At 54.9% G+C, this 19,148-nt stretch overlaps 6 protein-coding genes across 6 annotated transcripts; 2 read left to right on the top strand and 4 right to left on the bottom strand.

Moving 5' to 3' along the window:
- Nucleotides 1-3,078: 3,078 nt before the first annotated feature.
- On the top strand, nt 3,079-3,857 carry BDP81DRAFT_462207 (uncharacterized protein; the record flags this gene model as incomplete). The annotated part of the gene is made up of 2 exons (XM_060593869.1): nt 3,079-3,350; nt 3,455-3,857. 2 exons carry the CDS (start codon nt 3,079-3,081, stop codon nt 3,855-3,857), a joined length of 675 nt encoding a protein of 224 aa, XP_060443762.1.
- A 935-nt stretch (nt 3,858-4,792) lies between these two features.
- BDP81DRAFT_430925 (large conductance mechanosensitive channel protein) lies at nt 4,793-6,313 on the bottom strand. Its single transcript, XM_060590650.1, has 4 exons — nt 5,906-6,313; nt 5,521-5,721; nt 5,206-5,350; nt 4,793-5,124 (listed from the first exon to the last, which is right to left on the bottom strand). Exons 1-4 carry the CDS (start codon nt 6,082-6,084, stop codon nt 5,062-5,064), a joined length of 588 nt encoding a protein of 195 aa, XP_060443761.1. The 5' UTR covers nt 6,085-6,313; the 3' UTR covers nt 4,793-5,061.
- A 571-nt stretch (nt 6,314-6,884) lies between these two features.
- BDP81DRAFT_323213 (SUR7 protein) lies at nt 6,885-7,876 on the bottom strand (the record flags this gene model as incomplete). Its single annotated transcript, XM_060584778.1, has 2 exons — nt 6,885-7,396; nt 7,465-7,876. 2 exons carry the CDS (start codon nt 7,874-7,876, stop codon nt 6,885-6,887), a joined length of 924 nt encoding a protein of 307 aa, XP_060443760.1.
- Nucleotides 7,877-9,403: 1,527 nt separating this feature from the next.
- On the top strand, nt 9,404-14,754 carry BDP81DRAFT_462204 (P-loop containing nucleoside triphosphate hydrolase protein; the record flags this gene model as incomplete). The annotated part of the gene is made up of 13 exons (XM_060593868.1): nt 9,404-10,603; nt 10,665-10,881; nt 10,931-11,673; nt 11,725-11,898; nt 11,949-12,114; nt 12,175-12,525; nt 12,590-12,713; nt 12,778-12,849; nt 12,907-12,957; nt 13,011-13,075; nt 13,134-13,299; nt 13,370-14,410; nt 14,517-14,754. 13 exons carry the CDS (start codon nt 9,404-9,406, stop codon nt 14,752-14,754), a joined length of 4,608 nt encoding a protein of 1,535 aa, XP_060443759.1.
- Nucleotides 14,755-14,801: 47 nt separating this feature from the next.
- BDP81DRAFT_46051 (tafazzin) lies at nt 14,802-16,834 on the bottom strand. The gene is made up of 3 exons (XM_060593664.1): nt 16,795-16,834; nt 16,334-16,704; nt 14,802-16,189 (listed from the first exon to the last, which is right to left on the bottom strand). The coding sequence occupies exons 2-3, from the start codon at nt 16,425-16,427 to the stop codon at nt 14,850-14,852; spliced, it is 1,434 nt and encodes a 477-aa protein (XP_060443758.1). The 5' UTR covers nt 16,428-16,704; nt 16,795-16,834; the 3' UTR covers nt 14,802-14,849.
- Nucleotides 16,745-17,672, bottom strand: BDP81DRAFT_46058 (uncharacterized protein). Its single transcript, XM_060593672.1, has one exon. It carries the CDS (start codon nt 17,537-17,539, stop codon nt 17,063-17,065), a length of 477 nt encoding a protein of 158 aa, XP_060443757.1. The 5' UTR covers nt 17,540-17,672; the 3' UTR covers nt 16,745-17,062.
- Nucleotides 17,673-19,148: the final 1,476 nt, after the last annotated feature.

Below are 19,148 nucleotides of genomic sequence, written 5' to 3'. Positions count from 1 at the left end.
GGTCGGACAGCTACCGATACGGGCAAGGCGAGGTTATGCAATGCAGCGGACCAGGCTGACGGGACGGATGTTGAAGCTGGGGAGCCAGAGAGGGATTCGGTAACACGCCGTGGATTTCCCTATCAAAGTTGAAGAAGGGTCGGAGGAAAGGCCGTTGGCCGTTCTCTGGGGCAGAGAGTGGGTTTGGCGTGTGCGGTGGTGGTAAGAGACCCTGATTAAAGCATGAGACGGTCGTAGCGGTCGTTTCGCGGGTGCAGCGATAGCATACGAATCCAGTAAAGCCGGACGGAAGCTGTCAGCAAGCAGGGAAAGGTTGCCTCTGGGTCGGAGGGGTCTGTTTCCTTAAAAGAGCAAGCTGGGAACGGAGCCGAGAGAATGAGGAGGGGTTTCCGGTGAGGGAGATTTACTGTCGTGACAGCAGTATTGCGACCAAAGGGGAGCGGCTCAACTTTCAGGTGAGCAGAGAGACGTGTCGGGGAGAGATTGAGGACTTTGCAGCTTTTGCCAATGCGCCGTCGTTGCCGGCCAAGGCTGGGCGGGAGAGTAGGTGAGCGATTGGCATTCTTTTGGTAAAATGGGACGGAAGCCAAGACTTTTGGACTCGGCGAGAGTGTGTGAGAGGGTCAAAGGTCCACGGGAGACGAACGTAGCGTGCCCTTGTCTCGGCATACCTCATTGTAAGGTAAGGTAGGTATTTGCTTCCTCGCAACAACGGCGTTCTCCTCAGGTTGAAACTTCAACGGCCTTCCAAAAGGGTCACCCAGCAGGTTTGCTGCATTGCAGCCAGTGGGTGTAATGCGAGCTGAGCACCTCCATCTTGGGGGTAGTCTAGCACAGCTATGCGTGAGATAGCTGGGAGACGGTAGGTATCTGCAGTGCGTGTGTGCCACTGTAGCATCCACCGCGGTTCGCCTGAAGGCCGAGGACCGATGGCTGTTCAGTGCTGGATCGTCCAATGGATGCGGTGACAGTGGTGGACATTGGCAGCTGGGCGAGAGAAACAAACGGCAGACGATGAGAGGATGGAAGGGAAGAAAGCCAAGAAATGCCAAGACAGCGAATTTCGAAAAATAATAATAAGAGCTGGGTGGGCACGGGCGTCCGGACTGGAGAAGGTCCTCCTGTCACGGCATCATCTGACTGGCCCGACGTTGCCAGCCAGGCAGGAACCGGCAGGGGTTGGCTGCCCCCCGGTGCCCCCCCGTCATGCCCGTTCGTCCCCGCTCCGCTGCGCTACTTGGGAAGTCGCAATTCACAATTCTCTCTTGCCTTTCCTGAGGCTTAGGTAACTTGTATCCCGTGAGGAAATCTCGCCCAAAACACCACCACCTTCCCATCCCGTCGTTAATGCTGTGCATCACTCCGGGACCTCATGCCCAAAAACCCGGCCTGACCAGAAAATCCCTCTCCAGAAACCTCAACTCCCCTCCAGCCGACGGTTCCTGGGCCTAGCAGCTTTGAAGATGATCCTCACCCAACCCGTTTGAACGAAACATCTTCTCGGCACCCCTCCATTGTCCAGAAACGTGTAACATGGTATACCTCTATGACTCCCTTCGTCGAATCCATCTTGCAGTCTCCGAGTCTCCGACACCTTTCGATCTCAGATCTGACCATGCTCTCGTCAACGTTGAACACCAGATATCTGGACCCGAGTGGAAGTCCAAGTGGGAGCCGATTCCGCCTCGATTTGTCGTTTGATAGGCTCCGACTGCCATCCTCGGGGCCCTCTTTCCGCTCGCTGCAATTCCCTCATCCGTGTTAGGCAGAACCGAAGATCTGGTCACTATCCACCGCTGCAGCAGTGCAGATGCATCTGCTTTCTGCCCAAGCACGACAGACGATTATCTCGGCTCCCGCCGGCACCACGGCTTCGTCGCCATCTCAACATTGAAATCGCACTCGATCTGTAGGTATCTGTGCACCAGCCACAGTTTTGATATGAGCGACCATCCCAATCCCAACAAGGTCGTCCCGTCTTTCATCCCATCAATTACGCCGAGCTCTACCAGCAAGGAGTTTCGATGTTGATATTTCGTCCGATCCGTACTGGTTCCGCCCGGAGCATCATGCAACCGAAGCGTCCTGGAAACCTCACCGCAACGGCTCGGCGAATCTCGGCTTGCTCCCGTCAAAGGCTCGCTGCTTATCCAAGATAAGCAAACACGCTTCAATTGCTAGCCCGCTGTACCTGGAGGCAATACAATCCTGTCGTCTTCGCCCCCTGGTCTGTCGTTCGGAGTGTATCACTCATGATGGGCCACAGGGCCAGGACGACTCTCTGTGTTGCCGAACACCTGCTTGTCGGCCCTTTGACTGGGCAAATGTGTCTGCTTCCACCTCAATTTAGAACCCAGCGAGTTGAAGCCACCCAAGTGGACGTTCCTTGGTCGTTTGTTCAGCACACAGTCACATCAATAAGGCTTCAAGTGTCGGCAAGTCACAGACCGAAAAACGTTCAAATAAACTCAGCTCGAACTAATCTACATATCAGCTGGCAGCATGGCGTCCGATTCGATGCAGAATACATGCTGCACTTCGCCACAAGAACGAGTATCTCCATGCGATGCTAGAGGCAGCTGTGCACGAAATGACCTATTGCCGGGTTGCAAGCTGCACAAACCATTGCCAGATGACTGGAGAGGAGCACAGAAGTCACGAACCGATGCGTCAGAAATCCACACTGGTTGTAAAATTACTCCATGTGAGCCAGTGAGCCACCGTCATTCGCAAGAAACCGATTTGGCCCCAACTCCATGCAAACCTTCTGAATTTCTTCATCGGAATGACGGCCAACGTTATCTAGGCGGGATCCAATTGGAACATTGCTTGCCAACGACAGCCTGGACTGACGGGTTGGAACTTTGGCTTATTCCTTTTTCTCGCTACCAACACACAATGACACGAGCGCTTGACCAGAAATGGCCATGAACTCCCGGGCCCAGTTCCTCCTGTGAGCTTGCGGCACACCTCTGCCGGGAAAATTGACCATGAAGGCCAGCCAAGAAAAACATTGTCTCGCCGCGATACTTACGAAAGCATCATTTTTTGCCCTCCTTGTCGCATACTGATCTCAAGATGAAGCACTACACGACGATCTTGCTCGCCCTCTTGGGCACCGCCGCGGCGCAGACCACGTCCGTGATTAGCGTCCTGAACCCCTATTTCGGTGACAACCCCTACGACGCGTCCATCAAGGACGCTAATCCTACCGCGACGACGTACGTCGTGAGCTGCCAAACGGACAGCACGAATTACCAATGTCGCCAAGACCCCTCCGGCCTGGCCATGACCCTCATCGGAGGGCCGTCGACCGTGGAGCTTCACATTGAACGTACTGCCAGCAAAGTGTAAGACATCTCACGCATACTTGCTCATCGTCTCTCTGCCATGCGCAGCCAACACCAGCGGGGTAATCTTTTAGACCATGGTTGCTGAAACTTTGTTTACATAGATCAATCGAGTACATTGGTACCGTCTCAGATGGTGCCTTGTACTACCACGTGGTCGCCACAAAGAGCGGAAGCACCGTCACGCAGACCGATACAAGTGTGTCGCCTCTGGGCACAAGCCTCTATGTTCCTCTCACCGTTACCGCGGGCCTCGAGAAGTTGCAGCAAGCTCAGGCCGGCGCCACTACGACTGCGGCTGCGACGGCTACGGCGACCTCCACGGCGACCTCCACGGCATTGGCGCAGAGCGGGTCCAGATCCGGATCTGGGTCCGGCTCCGCTGCTGCAACGGCGACGACTGCGCAGGCCTCCTCGACGTCCACGCCCAACGCCGCTGCACCCCGAGTCGGCCGGGATGGTGTGCTCGTCGGTGCTGTCGCTGCGGCTGGGTTCATGATGTTTTAAGTATGTCGGTGACAGAGCCAGGTCTTTGAAGATGTAGTAGTTTCAGTTGAGGAAGGCATCGATGAGCGGTGTATTTCGGGAAACAACAATAGGCAACCTCGCGAATGATTCGCGACTATCTTGACGCATAGTGACCATTCCGACTGTATTAACATGCTTGTCTCTCATTCATCTTTAAGGATTACCTTTTGTTGGCTGCTGCGGCGGTGTTCCCCTTCACTTCATTGACTTTGTGTGAGTCAAAGACAGTTCTTTTTTGTAGGTTGTCTGGCTGATAACAACCAAGGCATTGTTTGTTGAACGAGTACGTCGGCTTTCATATAGGTGAGCGATGAATCGTAACAATCAAATCTATATGGGAAGCGGTTAATTATATAGATACAAATCTAAACACAAATACAACTTATTTCCCTCAACCCCAGCTCAAGCATTTCTTCACTCGCCCAGTGTCCATACACATCAGTCCTCTCACTCAACAAACTATCCGCCCTCCCAGGCTCACTTACTGACAGGTATCCAGCCCCTACCTCGCAAGACAAGGGGGCATTCATCTTCTCGTCCCAGACTTCTTCCCCCCCTCCCTTCCTAGAACTCAGAGCAAATCATGAACGTCGAAACAAAGAGCACTATCGCGTTTTCTTGCGTGGGCGTCATACTCTTCATCGGTCTTGTGGCGGTGGGATATTGGCGCTATGTAATGTCGCCGCGCGCGCAAAAGGAGTATTTTAGACGGAACGGGGGTACGCCTGAGGAAACGATGCCTGGTGCATAGAGGGAGTGGGGTGCCAGGGGGTTAAGATGGCAGGAAGTCTTTTCCCGAGGAGCAATGGTGAGTTTTTAGTTTAGCGGGCATGATAAACAGGTGAGAAAACCAATTCTTCTAGGACTGCGAACGGCTGGATCAACGCGGATGCGATGTATGGTATAATAGAGTTGGGTCATTACATTCAAGAACACGTGGGCCTGAGTCAAATGATGATGCTCTGAATTATTATGAGGAACCACGACTCCGACACGAAACGACACCGAATGCTTCTCAACTCCAACCCTGCTATGCCGAAACAATGCTCATGGACCCCCGACACCTGACTTCATGATGTTGCCCCGTAACCCCCACCCCCTGACATGCTTAAAACCAGTCCGAGAAAAAGAAACGTGCTCGAACCAATTCCACCAACACGGGAAGAACAAGAGAAGAAACTTATTACTGATGAGCCCTATCCTCACGCCCGTCCTGCCAGCTAGTGCAGTTGACGCAACGTTGCGCCTACGCTCGAGAGGTTAGGTCAGCTTCAACGGGGTTCTACTCTCATCTGAGAGCTTGGTGGTAGGGCCTGACTGGACGCACCTTATTGCTGATCCGCTTGCGGCAGTACTTGCACTTAACGGTATGCTTAATAATCGGCTCTCGGGAGAAGAACTGGAAGACGTGGGCCAGTCCGTAGAGCGAGATGCCGACGCAGAGGAAGGAGACGAGTTGGTTGAGGAACGAGCTGTGTGGGAGGTTTTGTTAGAGACGTGTCGAGCGAAGTTTCATTGGATGTGTTTGCCCTTGGAGTCACGAAAAATGAATGTTTCCAAACAAGGACCGAATCCGATACCATATGGAGTCTTTACATGGTGATGGTCAAGTAGAAGCAAGTGCGTGGAATATTAAACTTACCCGTAAGCTAAGACGACGGCACCATCATCCTTGGCGCGCTCGAGGGTCGTGTACTTGTTGTCGTGGGTGTAGTTCGGGCCGCCCTTCAAGACGGCGAACTTTTCTTCCATGTTGCGGTTAAGTGGGAAGATGACGGAGATGGGCGGCATGATGATGTTTTGCACAAAGTTGTTGACGAGGGTCGTGAAGGCGGCCGCGATGCTGTCAAACGGTGTCAGTAGAATAGAACCCCCCAAAATTCAAACATCAAGCTGGGCTACACTCTCGAGAAAACGTTGCTGCAAAAGCGCGTTGTCGATATGAGAGAGTACAGCCCCTTGTTCGTCGCTTCATGCTCGCGTTTGGTAGGCATGTTGTGTATAGTGAATAGGGGAAGGACGCTTACATCAAACCAAAGGCAATCTCAAGAATATTGCCCTGCAGAGCAAAGTCGATGAAGCCATCCCAGAAACGCCGCACCTTTTGCTGGCCTCGTCCGAGGAGGGACTCCTCTTCGCCGTTGTCGTTGCGGCCTTGCATGTTCGCCGCGGAGGAGATGCGGTCCGAGAACGGGAGGGAGGGCATCTTGAGACCAAGTTTCTACTGACAGGGGGAGGAGGACGGCGGCGGCGCACTGGGCTTGGAGGTCTAAAAGGGGAGAGAGAGAGCAATGAGTTTATGAAAGTCACAAGCCGCAAGGAGCGTTTGGAGCAACGGTGCAACGGGCGGTGAAGCGTGAGAGTTGGAGTGTCCTTGAGGTGAGATGTAGTCGAAGTATGGAGCGCCTAAAGTGTAAGGTACGTTCAAGGTTGGGTTCGTTTGGCCAAGGTCGAGACATGGTGGTTGTTGCCTGTTTGGGGAGGAATTTCGTACCCCACATTCCGGGGTGCGTGACGCCGGAGCCGGGGGTGGGTCTCCTCCGAAGGCAGAGTCGGGTATTGGAGGCTCTGAACAAAGCTTGATAATCCTGGTATCTTCATGAGCTCGTTTTGAAGCTGGAAACGAATCATATTTATTTACTCAGAGGACATTATAATCACAACTGCGGTCTCACCCATGATGGACCAGGGGTGTTCACAGTAATTGCTAGGTTTTACTTGAGTGATAGCATCTTTATTGATGTGGTTCTAGAAATAATGCTATAAAATGGTGTACTCTTGGATTTAATCGCAACAATGGTATCTCTAACAAGGTAAAAAAAAAAAAAAAAAAAGGATCGTGATGTCGGGAATAGCCATGATATGCCAGCTATCGGGGCAAACACGACAAAGGTATTGTTTCAAATGCAACGCTCTCGTACTGCGGTTTCTCAATCTGAGAGAAGTGAAAGGCGCACCCGTGGTTTGACGACTCTGACGAGTCAAACCGGAGAGAATGCTTCGATTCTAGAAGCTGCCCTTCTTATGGCGCTTCTCGGTATAACCGCGCGGCGTTCTGCGCGACCGCCTCTCGGCGCAGAATTGCGTGACCCAGTAAACGGACGCCGCAAACATGACGGCGAAAGCCACCCAGGAGATGATCATAAACTTCTGCCCCACCTTGGCCGAGATGCCGACTTCCTCGCCAATGTCCGTGATCTGCTTCGCGCCCTCTTTCGCGCCAATCGTCGTGACCAAACTGCCAGCGAAAAGCACGAGAGCCGCCAAAAAGGTAAAAGCAAAGTTGGTGAGCGTCGTGCGCTTCTTGAAGCCGAGGAAGAAGGCAGCCAGCGAGCCGAGGATGGCGAGGCCCGAGAAGCCGATACCCATGACGTAGAGGACAAAAATGGCGAGGAGGGCCTTGTTGACCTTGTCCATGGCGTCCTCGATGGTGTCGGGCCAGTTGAGGTCGGACAGGCTCAGGCTGAGAGGGCCAATTTCAAGTTCTTGGTCCAGCATCTTGGTGAGATTAACGTTTGCTAGTTCTCCATGTTAGCGTTCAACGTTGAGATGATAGGGTACTAAGGTACTAGTGGGGTTTACTTACGACCAGGAGACGGCTGGGTGCAGTTCGTGACGTTCAGCCAGACGTTGGGCGCCGTCACGTTGGGTGAGAATTGGCCGTGGCACACGTCCATCAGATGCAGGGAGTACCACTCGGAGATTCCCAACTCGTCGGCGAGGCGGTCAGCAACATCGTTGCCAATGTCGTTGAGGATGCCGGACACCTTGTCGCCTACGCCGTCGATGAACTTGTCGAGCAAGCTGCCGGTGGTTGAAGCAGGGTCGGCCTCCGAGGTTGCAGTGGGGATGAGGTTGTGGCCCAGGGTCGAGGTGTTGAGGCGGACGACGTCGTAGTCCTCCATGAAGCCCTCCTTGTGCCCGGCGAAGAGGGCGAGGAAGGAGAGGACGAATGCCACGATGGACAGTACCAACGGTACTATCACGGTGAAATGCATGTTGTCGGCAATGGCTGATCTCGCTCGCGTTGGACAAATGCAAAAATGTTGGCTGAAGACGGGGTTGTAGGTTGATTGTTTGGGTACACAGCGGATTTCGTGACCGCGGACCTGAGATTTGTCGAGAGACTTTTGGGTAGGTACTGCCTGTCACTTGGAAACGTGATGTTCAGAATCAAAAGACCCGAGACTGAAAGATTTTAAAGGCAGCAAAGGGGTCCAGGCCTTATTGACGGAGAGCAAGTAGCCTAAGGAGCAACGGGTGAATCACATCGAACCAGCCATCCAAGACCCTGGACCGGCAATGATGCAACCGAGGGGACCCTGAGTGGACGTGAAAGAATGCTGTGATGGAGACGAGGGACAGGAACAAGGCCGGCGGCCCCATCAGCGTCACTCGCCTGGACACTGGACTAGGGGCAAAGCCATGATTAGAATGGATTAGGCTACGGGGGGATGGAGAGCGAGGGCGGTAGTTGGAATGTTGGGCGCCTTAGAACAACGTGGGTGCCACAAACAAGTGCAAGAATCCACAAAGTCCACAGACAGGGAGGGAGACATCATCTTGCTTTGCTGAGGCGTTGAACAACACAGCAAGTCTAGGTCGAGCCTGACGTGGCCAAGAATTTTAGTCATGGAAGAAAGGGTGTGTGGTTGGTGACTTGTCGTTCGGGTTGTGGATGTGTACGACAATATCCAAGTTTACGTCATCGGTCTTTCTACTGAGCCACATCATTTCTTTCCCAATTGGGGGCTGCACTTGGACCCACACTATTACCCAGGTACGTATCTACGTCTTTATACGGCTAGACGAGGGTCTTGTCGCCAGCCGTCCATCGGATGACACCCGGGAAACCTGTTTGGATGAGAAGAACAAAAACAGGAGACGAACAGGGATGCCACAGCAAGTTTTGGAGCGTCCATAGCCAGTCGAGACTCTGAAGGGTCCTGCTCCTGAGGTTGTTTACCGCCTGTGGAGGCTTCTTTGTCTCCCGGTGCAGTTAAACGTAACGGTAGCCCCAGAAGACCGCGAGTCCCCCATCTTGGCCAGCGCTAAACTCTGATTTGATCCTTGACTCTCTGGAAGCACTCGTTCCAGGCTAAGGTAGATCGTCACTCGGTGGATTCGCCCCAGCGCCCAGGTGCAAGAGATGTCCATTCTCGGCATCGTTATCCAAAGCAGAAGATCACAGTCCGACATGGCTGCAACATGCGGTGTTGTGCCATTGCGAATAGCTTCATTCTTCTGCCCAACTCTTGAGTGCTGCTAGTTTTATCATGATCTACTCTCCTGATACGAATCCCGCAACGAACGCTAGTTGACTTAGTCATTCTGCTTATCTACCTTGCTCAAACAGACTTGTCTCAGGGGAAGACTCTTTGGGCCGACTGTGCCGCAACGTGCAGCTTAATCTTCCGTCCTTTAAAATGACTGATCCCCCCCCTCAGTCCTTTTCTTGTTTATTTCGTTGCTCCTCCAAACCCATTTTGTGTTCGTTCCTACCATCATTGAATACTGCACTCACCATGGCCAATTCAACCTCTGACGGCTGTTCTCTTACCGCCGACGATGCCTTCGGACCAATCGTCCAGCATTGTCGCGACGGTTTCGATTTCACCCTGACCTTGGAACAGTGCCTCTTCACCATCCTCCCCGCCTCGCTCCTCATCCTCATTGCGCCCCTACGGTTCCGCTACCTAGGCAAACTCCCCTACGCCGTCAACGGCACCACCCTCCGTCTAACAAAACAGGCCGCCATCGCCCTCCTCGCCATCCTGCAACTGGTTCTCCTAGGTTTGTGGTCAGCGCACCGCCGCGGCGACGTCGTCGGCAACCGTCTGCGCGCAGTCTCCGTCGCCGCCTCGTGCGCGTCCTTTGCGGCCACCGTCATGTTTGCCGGACTCTCGTACATAGAACACGCGAAGAGCCTTAAGCCTTCGTCCATCCTGAATACATATATCCTCGTGTCCCTGGTGCTGGACGGAGCTATCCTCCGCACCATGTGGCTGTCGCACCTAAGCGTCGCCATCAGTGCCGTCTTCGCCGCGTCTTTCGCGTGCAAGACGGCCATCGTGATCCTCGAAGCCCAGGAGAAGACGCGCTATCTCGTCTCGTCGTCGTCGTCGACGGCTGGCGGTGGCGGTCGGTCGTACAGCCCCGAGGAGACCAGCGGCATCTACAGCCGCGGTCTCTTTTGGTGGCTTACGCCGCTGCTGCTGACGGGATTCCGTCGTCTCCTGAAGTCTTTGGACCTATTCGTCCTAGACGGGTGCATGTCGGCTGCTGTGCTGAATGAGAGGTTCTGGCTGCACTGGAACAAGTCCCCGTCCTTCTCGACGGGCGACCCGTCTAGTGAAGCGTCACGATCGTCAAGGTACCGTCTCATCAGGACGTGCATCGTCACGCTGAAATGGCAATTGCTGGCAGTTGTCCTTCCCAGGCTCTTCCTGCTCGGCTTCACCATTTGTCAGCCCCTGATCTTGAACCGGTTCCTTGAGTTCCTGCAGAACCCTTCCGAGACGGTCAACTATGGCTACGGCCTCATTGGTGCCTATGGCTTTGTCTACCTGGGCATTTCCATCTCGTCGAGCTTCTACTGGCACGCCGCTTTCCGGTGTCTGACTATGCTCCGAGGCTTCTTGGTCGCTGCCATCTACACCAAGACGACGGAGCTACGTGTCGCCCCGGGAGACGACTCTGCAGCTGTGACTCTCATGTCGACTGATGTAAGTCGTTGCAAATTTTCACCTCCCATCTTCGACACTGAAACTGACCATCATCCCTCAGGTTGACGCCATCATTCGTGCTTGGCGCGAAGTTCACGAGTTCTGGGCCAACACCATTCAAATCGCCCTCGCCACATGGATTCTCAGCACTCACCTCGGCTACGCAGCCAGTGGTCCGATCATTGTGTCGGTATTCGCGCTGGGCGCCACCGTATTCCTTGCTCCCTCTGCTCAGAAGTGCCAGATCTTCTGGGTTGAAAAGGTTCAGAAACGCATTGGTCTGTATCATCCTCTCCCCTGACGCATACTTCGCTGACCCCTTCAAAGGCATCACCTCGGCCATGATAGGCCACATCAAGAGCATCAAAATGTCGGGCCTAACTCAGAAACTCTCCCGGACTCTGGCCGACCTCCGGCTCGTCGAGATGAGGGCGGCGACTCCCTTTCGCGTGATCGGCGCCGTCACTTCCGCCGTCGCCCAGGTACCCCTTATGATCGCCCCCGTCGTGGCCTTTGCCATGTACACGACAATTGCATCCAAGAACGGTCAAGTACTCGACGCCACGAAGCTCTTCGCCGCCCTGTCGTTGATCATCCTGCTGGCCCAGCCGCTCTTTTGGATGTTCGAGGTCGTTCTTGACATGAGCGCAGCTTTGGGATGCTTCAACCGCATCGAAAAGTACTTGTCTGAGCCGCCGCGAGCAGAGTATCGAGATCTCCCATCAGGCTCACCTGCTAGCTCATCTGAACGGACGGGCTCCCACTCTCAAGATGTGCAACTCCAGAATCTGGAGAGCAGCAAGGGGCAGATTTCACCAGATACGAAGTTCAGTGGCCCTATCGCTATTCGCGTGAAAGCGACGCTGGCATGGAAGCCCGAGGCAGTTCCCGCAGTTGATTTAATGGACTTCAGCATCTCTCGAGGCCAGCTCGTCATGCTCGTGGGGCCAGTTGCATCCGGGAAGAGTACGCTTCTGAAAGGTCTCCTTGGTGAGCTCCCACACGTCACCGGGACGGTTGCCCTATCCAGCGATCGCGTCTCTTGGTGTGAGCAGAGTCCCTGGCTCATTGTGAGTACATTCACAACCGAGGAAGTGTGAGCATCACCAACAGATATTTAGAACGAGACTGTCCGAAAGAACATCATCTGCTTCTCCGACTTTGACCAGAAACTCTATCAACAAGTTCTCAATGCATGCGATCTTGAGAAGGAACTCGCTCAGCTGCCAGATGGAGATGAATCATTGATCGGAAGCAAGGGCATTGCTCTTAGTGGCGGCCAGAAGCAGCGTGTCGTATGTAGTTCCATGGGCTGAATTTGTCCTCTTCGACTAACGAGGTTTAGGCACTTGCCAGAGCCATCTATTCCCGCCCTCAGATTGCTCTGTTTGACGACATCTTTAGCGGCTTAGATAACCATACAGCTAGGACAGTGTTCCAGCGCGTCTTTGGTGCCAAGACTGGCATCTTTCGGACCTGGGGGACTACAATCATTCTCGCGACTCAGTCAGGTATCAACCTCTCAACACTCATCATCCTTCATGATACATATCGCTGACAAGCAGATACAGTGAGCTTTCTTTCTCAGTCAGACATGATCATCGCCCTCGAGAGCGGCAAAATAGCAGAGAAAGGAAGCTTTGGAGATTGTCTACATGCCAAGGGCTACGTCTCGAGTCTCATCTCCTCCAACGCTGAGAAACAGGACGAGAGCAGCCCCCAGCCAGAAGAGCCTGCGGGCAGGACCACAAGTGACGACCCTATAGAGAAGAGGGCCAAGACAGTAAAACAGCAAGACGACAAAAGACGGCAGCTGGGCGACTGGAGCGTCTACGGCTACTACTTTGGTAGCGTCGGCGCCTCCCTCGTGGCCGTCTTGATGGTCTTGGAGGTGACATGGGCGTTCTTCTCGACTTTTCCGAGTAAGTCTCACCAACACTCTTGCCGGGGGCCCTCGAGAGAAGCATCGCTAACAAGTGAGACCAGCCGTGTGGTTGAAGTTCTGGACAGACTCCCAGGCGGAGAGTCTCGCGAGCCATGATGCCTACTACCTCGGAGTATATGCCGCTTTCCAGGTTAGCGGCGTCTTGTGCTTTGCCGTCCTCATCTGGTAAGTCTAAAGCTCTTGCTCCTTGGATTTAACTTATCACAAGTTAACAACCTCAATCTCTCAGGTTTGTTCTTGTTCCAGTGGCTTCAAAATCGGGCATCAGTCTACACCAGCGTCTCCTCAAAGCCGTCATGCAGTGAGTACCAGCCATAATCCTACAGCGACAGGCTGTGAATCTTAATGACTGGTCCAGCGCGCCCCTATCTCTGTTCACGAAAACAGATACTGGATCCATCACCACCCGGTAAGCTTGCGTTTGCGCATTCATGTTGCAGTGTCACTCTAACCACAGCCTAGGTTTTCACAAGACGTCGGTCTAATAGACAGAAGCCTTCCTCTAGCTCTGGTCATATCTCTCGCAAGTAAGCCACTCCAGTCTCAAACCATAGCGGCAACATCTAACCCAAACGTCACCGACAGGCTTCTTCACCTGCATCGGCAAAGCCTTCCTCATAGCCTCAGCCTCCTGGTACATCGCCATTAGCTTCCCCGTCCTGATCCTAGTCTTCTACTACATCCAACGCGCCTACCTCCGCACCTCCCGCCAACTCCGCCTCCTAGACCTCGAAGAGAAGGCTCCCGTCTAGTAAGACCCTATCCTCCCTAAACCCCTTGATGTCATCTTCCAAGCTCGCGTAACCTAACCAACTCTCAAGCACCCACTTCCTCGAAACCCTCTCAGGCCTCCCAACCCTCCGCGCCCAAGCCCTCACAACCCCCTCCATAACCCACGCCCACGCCCTCATAGACCGCTCCCAACGCCCCTTTTACATCCTCCTCCTCACCCAGCAATGGCTCACCCTCGTCCTCGACCTCACCACCACGGCGCTCGCCCTCCTCGTCGTCGGCCTCGCCGTCCGCCTTCGCGACACGGTCTCCGTCGCCCTCACCGGCGTCTCCCTCGTCCAGCTCATCTCCTTCACCGAGACGCTCAAGATGCTCATCCAATTCTGGACCTCGCTCGAGACCTCCATCGGCGCGGTGGCGCGCATCAAGAACTTTGCTGAGGAAACGCCTGATGAGGTTGAGGCGGATGCTCTCAAGAGGGAGGCCCTGATGATTCAGTCTGCTGCCGGCGGGCAAACGCAGAAGGCTCCAGAGACTGCGATCGTCCAGGGCTGGCCCTCCCGCGGTGCCATCGAGCTACACGACGTCGTAGCTTCGTACGATCAGACTCATCCAGACACCGACACCGAGAGCCATCCTGCGGCCACCGCGAAAGCTCTAGACGGCATAACCCTCTCCCTCCCCCCCGCCTCCAAAACAGGCATCGTAGGCCGCACAGGAAGCGGCAAATCCTCCCTCCTCCTCGCCCTCCTGCGCCTCCTACCCCTCTCCTCGGGCACAATCTCCATCGACGGTATTCCCATCGACGCTCTCCCGCTCCTGCCGTTACGATCGGCCCTCGTCGCGATAACACAGGACCAGTTCGTGTTGCCCGGGACGGTCCGCCAGAATCTCGATCCGCTGGGCTTGGTGTCTGATGCGGAAGCTGATGCCGATGCTAACAATACTGTCCTTGTTTCCGTCTTGACCCGCGTCGGGCTGTGGGATACCATCCGCGACAACGGCGGACTGGAAGCTCAGTTCGCGGAGGAAGCGCTGAGTCACGGACAAAGACAGCTTTTCTTCCTCGCGAGGGCGATTCTCAGGAAAGATGTCGGACGAGTTCTCCTCCTTGACGAGGCGACGAGCAGGTAAGGCTCATCTCCCCTCTCTTCTATGTCCTCCCTCTCTTCTATGCCCCCACTCTTCCGCCCCCCCTCATTGCTCCTGAAAGCCGTTGACTGACAATCCACATAGTGTTGACGCTCACACGGAGCGAATGGTCAAGGATCTCATCCGCGAGGAATTCAAGCACCACACAATCATCGCCATCGCTCATAGGTTGGACACGGTCATCGACTTTGATCGCGTCGTGGTCCTCGATAAAGGCCGCGTCGTCGAGGTCGGGAATCCTCGGGAGCTGTTGGACCAGAGGCAGGGCAGGTTCAGAGAACTTTGGGATGCGAGCCGGCAGGCTGGCGGACAGGATGCGTGAAAGTCTTTGGGACATGATGTGGCAATTGCACTGAACTAAAAGCACCGAATGTTGAGGACTTTGTTGGGAATCATTTGTAACTTGATGTCTCATCTTCAAAATATAAATGGCATCAACGGCATTTGCACATCCTCTATCGGATCACTGTCCACGTTGATGAATCTCCCCTTTCCAGCTCTTTGCGCTACAATGTACTTCTCAATAGCCTTTGCCATTTGCGCCGCCTCACGGAACCTCTCATGGTCCGCAATCGGCGTATCTACGCTGAACTCATACCCATATCTTAATTTCAACTTTGTGACCTTACCCCATGGCCCGGTCCAGTCGACCTTGTCACCGTCAACGTTGGCCATGAGCGCCTTGAACCACGCGCCGCAGCCCGTGAGGTCGAGGTACTCCAGCCCGTAAAGGCACTTGCTCAGCTTCCTCAGCAGAATGACGGCCTCGGACCAGTCATCGTCCAGAGTGTGCGCGTACGCTCCCGTGCCTGAGTAAGTCTCGGCGCGGCCATCAGACGACACAATCTTGGAGAACTTTGCGTTGGGCGTCAGCGACGGCTCGGGCCAGTACGCTAGGCTCAGGTGCGTGAGCGTGGGCAGCTTCGCCGCGAGCGAGAGGAGCTGCTTCCATGAGACGCCGGGCGTCCCGCCGCCTTGCTGCGCGCTAGAGGCGACAGTGAGGCAGAGGTGCGTGATGTTGGGGAGAAGCTTCGGCGGGAGCGAGGGCGCCTCTGCTGTGTCCCAGGAATCCTGCACGGCCTCGGCGGCGCTCGCCAGCTGCTGCGGGAACAGGACGTCGGCCAACTCCCTGACGGTCATGGAGTGGCCCACCGAGCCAGTCAGGTCGAGGGAGTAGACGTCGTTGTTCAGGGACACAAGGCCGTCGACGTCAAGTGGCTGCTGGCCCTCGTGCGCCGCCGCAGGAGGAATCAGAATGTTGTGCAGGTCTGCAGCGGATGCGCCGCCCTCGTACCATACGCCAACATACTTTGCCAACGAGGCCCTGACGCGGCTGGGCAGCGTGTGCAAGTAGTACTGATCGTAATCTTTATGAAGCTCCCAGTTCAGGGCCATCCTTCGAAGGACGAGATCCATCAGGCTGCCCTTGCCCGGCTCGTACGTGCCAGGCAGGCGCTCCATGGCCTGGGCGCCGCGGTGGGCGGCGTTCGCGTGTGCGCGCTGGACATGGCCGGATCGTGATAACCAGCTGCGTGGAGGTGGCGGGCCGGGTGGTACTCGTCTGCCTGTAGCGTCGAATCTTGGGACACGCCTGGGTGCTGGCGGAGGCGTCTCTGGGATCTGGAGGATCTGTCGGAGAGCGGGCGGGACGGTGGGCGTGGTCGCTGCCGATGCTGCTGCTGATGCTGTCGGGGTTGCACGGGAGGATGATCGACGAAGATCAGCCAAAAGTTCGTTGACGCCCCTACGTTGGTTCTCTGTGTTGCATCGTTGTCAGTGGCCGAAGCGACGTCACGTAGAGGACCTGGGTGAGAGGAGAGGCAAGGATGGGATAGAGAGAGGAGAGAGGGGGACCACGGCCCGGGGGTGTGCGATGGGCGTGGGGTTGGAGCTGGACTTACGGGCAGAAGAGGAGGCTGAAGCTGAGGCACCCAATGAAGACGGGGCAGTCGACTGCGGCTTCGAGTATAACGCCTGATGCCTTTTCTTAGTCATGCCCGGGCGAGAGATGGAGGTACGGAAGGGGGAAGCTGTGAGAGTAGGCTTCCGAAGGGGATGAGGCGGGGGGTGGAGAAGCCAAGGTAGGTTCTCGTCGTTGTTGCAGAGCAGAGCAAACAAGCTTCCAGGCGGCGAGGCTTTGTCGCTATGTACTCCCTGTACTCTGGAATGTTGTTGCCGCCTTTTGCATCCGCCTTGGGGTAAGCGTCAGCAACAACCAGATGAGTCGCCAGTTACTCTTTTTTCTCTTTTTCTTGCTGTGAGTCACAGGCAGCTCCGTCAGTCAGTCAGTCAGCTCAATCTGCAGGGCGAGATGAGAACAGCACAGTCATTGCCTCGCTTTCCCCGGGCAGTTGTTGCTCACCAAAGGATTGATTGATGCCCTAATTAGCTTTAGGATCGAATAAGGGCCGTAGCGTGGCTTGGAAGGGGGGGAAACGTTACAAACGTCATGCTGCAATGGGATAAGCACCCCTCATGCGCCTCGTTTTATTGTTTGTCAGCTTCCGCCAGTTGTCAATTAGATCCGCCCACAAGCGCTAATACGCTGCTTCCCCTCCACTCAGGTACTCCGTAGAGTCCAGACTGAGTCCCGGTTTTACACGGACTTCCAGACTCCCCAGTGCCCTTGCTCAGTGCTCAATCACTGAATGAGTCGGGCGGCAGGTCCTTTCCACCTTGGGGCAAACGCATGGTCTGAGCGTTCGGATGCGCGAAGAAGGTGCCCCGGCCCGGACACGGGCAGGACCCGTTCTGCCGGTCGACCGGTTCGGCAGGTCCTGAACCATTGACATTGACGACCTTGTGGCTTGACCCACTTCGGACATGGAATGGAATTGACTCGGGCCCCCTTCACAGCAACAACCTCTACGGCCCGACTGACAGGCCTTCTGGGGGTTACTCGTCTCCCAATCAACTTCCATTGTCTCTGTTCCATCACTTTTACGAAAATGTGAGAAAGGTCCTCGCCTTGCAAACTCGACTGCCGCTAGACCTAACAACATCATAGAGTTTAAGACTACATCCGCCATCTTTGTGCCACCCCTTTTTCGGCGTAATGTTTCAGCAGGGGGGACTCCAAGATGAGGGCACCTTTCAGGGCGTGCCATGCCCCGAATCTATCCAAGATGAGGCATGCCCTGCTTGACCATCCGCATAATACGGCAAGCAAGCCTGGCGCATCGTGTTTGCTATGTACGCGGTGATCTTTGGCGTCATGGACAGTACAGGCGGCGCAACTTTCACTCAGATGAACGGCCTAGGCACCAATATGGGACCCATAGTACACCAAGGTCAACCTCAGGGACGCTGTCGGAGGCGTGCTGGTCGATTAGGAGAAGAGTTCATCAACAACTGGCCATGGAGCGGGCATTTCAATGCGGGGCGTGACTGATGAGCAATGCATGTCATGGACGCCACCGGCACCGAGGAATGGCGATGCCTCCATTGAACCTCATCCCATCCTCTCATCTGGGACTGGCTTATTATGGCGGTTTCGATGCAAGAAGCCGCCATATCACAACTCATCATACTCGCCAAATCCGTCCTCGTGGCCAGATAGTGTTTGTGTGACGTTCTTGAGCCTACCCGGGCTCAGAATAGGCTGTCTGTCTTGTGTGTTTTCAGCTGTTGCTGTCAACAACTGTCTCGAATCATCGATGGACCCATACTGGGAAGATGGTGGTAGCCGGGCGAGGTGGACTTTGCTACGCGCCTTGAAGAATCGGGTAGCCGCACAGTTGGCTCTATCGATTGAATTTCCTCACGTCATCCTATTGGGCTACCGTAATCACGAGTCAGTAGCCCGTTGAAGATATCGCATCATTTTGACCTCATCGAGGGCTAGGCCTTCTCTGGACCCAGATGTTGGCGTACGAACCAGAGCTGTTATGATACCCCCCAGGCAGGTAAGCCACGTCGAAAGCGTGGCAGCGCTTGCCTCGACGTCGAAAAGGGCCCGGTAGCCGATGGATCCATGGGTCTATCATAAAGAGCCCGTCCAACGTTGCATCCACAAAAGCCCATGGCAGGCTCCTGACAGGCGGGCCTGAAACTGGCCCTATGAAACAACGTGCGTCTTGGATGCACACGGTGTTCGTCGTTGGCTTTTTGTAAATGGCGCGACATTTTAAGTTTTGGTACTCTTGTACGCTCAAGACGACAGACGGGTCAGGAGCATGCTGCTAGCCCGCGGACAGAGATTTGTGGGCAGTCTGGGACGGTTTTCAGGGATGTCCGAGGGCGACCAGGGCGGGCAACCTGGGTGATCGACCGCTCTTGATCCTTTGCCAATCATCCTATTGTGTTGTGACGGAGGCCTTCAGCGGGGAAGTAAGATGCCTTACACAACATGGTCAGGGGCCCAGTCATGGAGACGAAACATGGCGCTTGGTGGCAAAAAGGCTTGCTGACGGAGTCTTGTACGTTTGACAATTCGAGATTGACAGTCCCAATCTGGAAGGAGAAAGCGAACAAATTCGGAAATCTGTGTCCCAACATTGGCCAGATTCGACATCAAAGGCAACGTGATAAGAACCCTACCCTTAGGGAGGCCGTCGAGGAGGGGCCTTTCGGTAGATGGGCAGTCACAGCCCGTGGATGTCGTGACGATCCCAAGGCAATGGCTCCAAGAAGACTGCTCATGTGCCCCGTGTAGCCTCGAAACAACCAAGGCCGTAGCATCCACTATCCGATCTGCGACATGTGAGCCATCGGTCC

The sequence above is a fragment of the Colletotrichum phormii genome (genome assembly GCF_030913505.1).
Source record: "Colletotrichum phormii strain CBS 102054 chromosome Unknown BDP81scaffold_13, whole genome shotgun sequence".
Taxonomy (NCBI): Eukaryota; Fungi; Ascomycota; class Sordariomycetes; order Glomerellales; family Glomerellaceae; genus Colletotrichum; species Colletotrichum phormii.
Note: the sequence above shows the minus strand (reverse complement) of the source record. Positions and strands in the feature narration are given on the sequence as shown.

What these genes read in the sequence shown, in the direction of transcription:
- BDP81DRAFT_430925 (XM_060590650.1), bottom strand. Translation starts at nt 6,084, where the DNA reads ATGCCCTCCCTCCCGTTCTCGGACCGCATCTCCTCCGCGGCGAACATG. An exon ending in GCCGTCGTCTTAGCTTACGG is followed by an intron (nt 5,351 to 5,520) that starts GTAAGTTTAATA and finishes CCTCCCACACAG; the next exon opens with CTCGTTCCTCAACCAACTCG. An exon ending in GCAAGCGGATCAGCAATAAG is followed by an intron (nt 5,125 to 5,205) that starts GTGCGTCCAGTC and finishes TCTCGAGCGTAG; the next exon opens with GCGCAACGTTGCGTCAACTG.
- BDP81DRAFT_46051 (XM_060593664.1), bottom strand. Translation starts at nt 16,427, where the DNA reads ATGACTAAGAAAAGGCATCAGGCGTTATACTCGAAGCCGCAGTCGACT. An exon ending in TTCAGCCTCCTCTTCTGCCC is followed by an intron (nt 16,190 to 16,333) that starts GTAAGTCCAGCT and finishes GATGCAACACAG; the next exon opens with AGAACCAACGTAGGGGCGTC.
- BDP81DRAFT_46058 (XM_060593672.1), bottom strand. Translation starts at nt 17,539, where the DNA reads ATGGCACGCCCTGAAAGGTGCCCTCATCTTGGAGTCCCCCCTGCTGAA.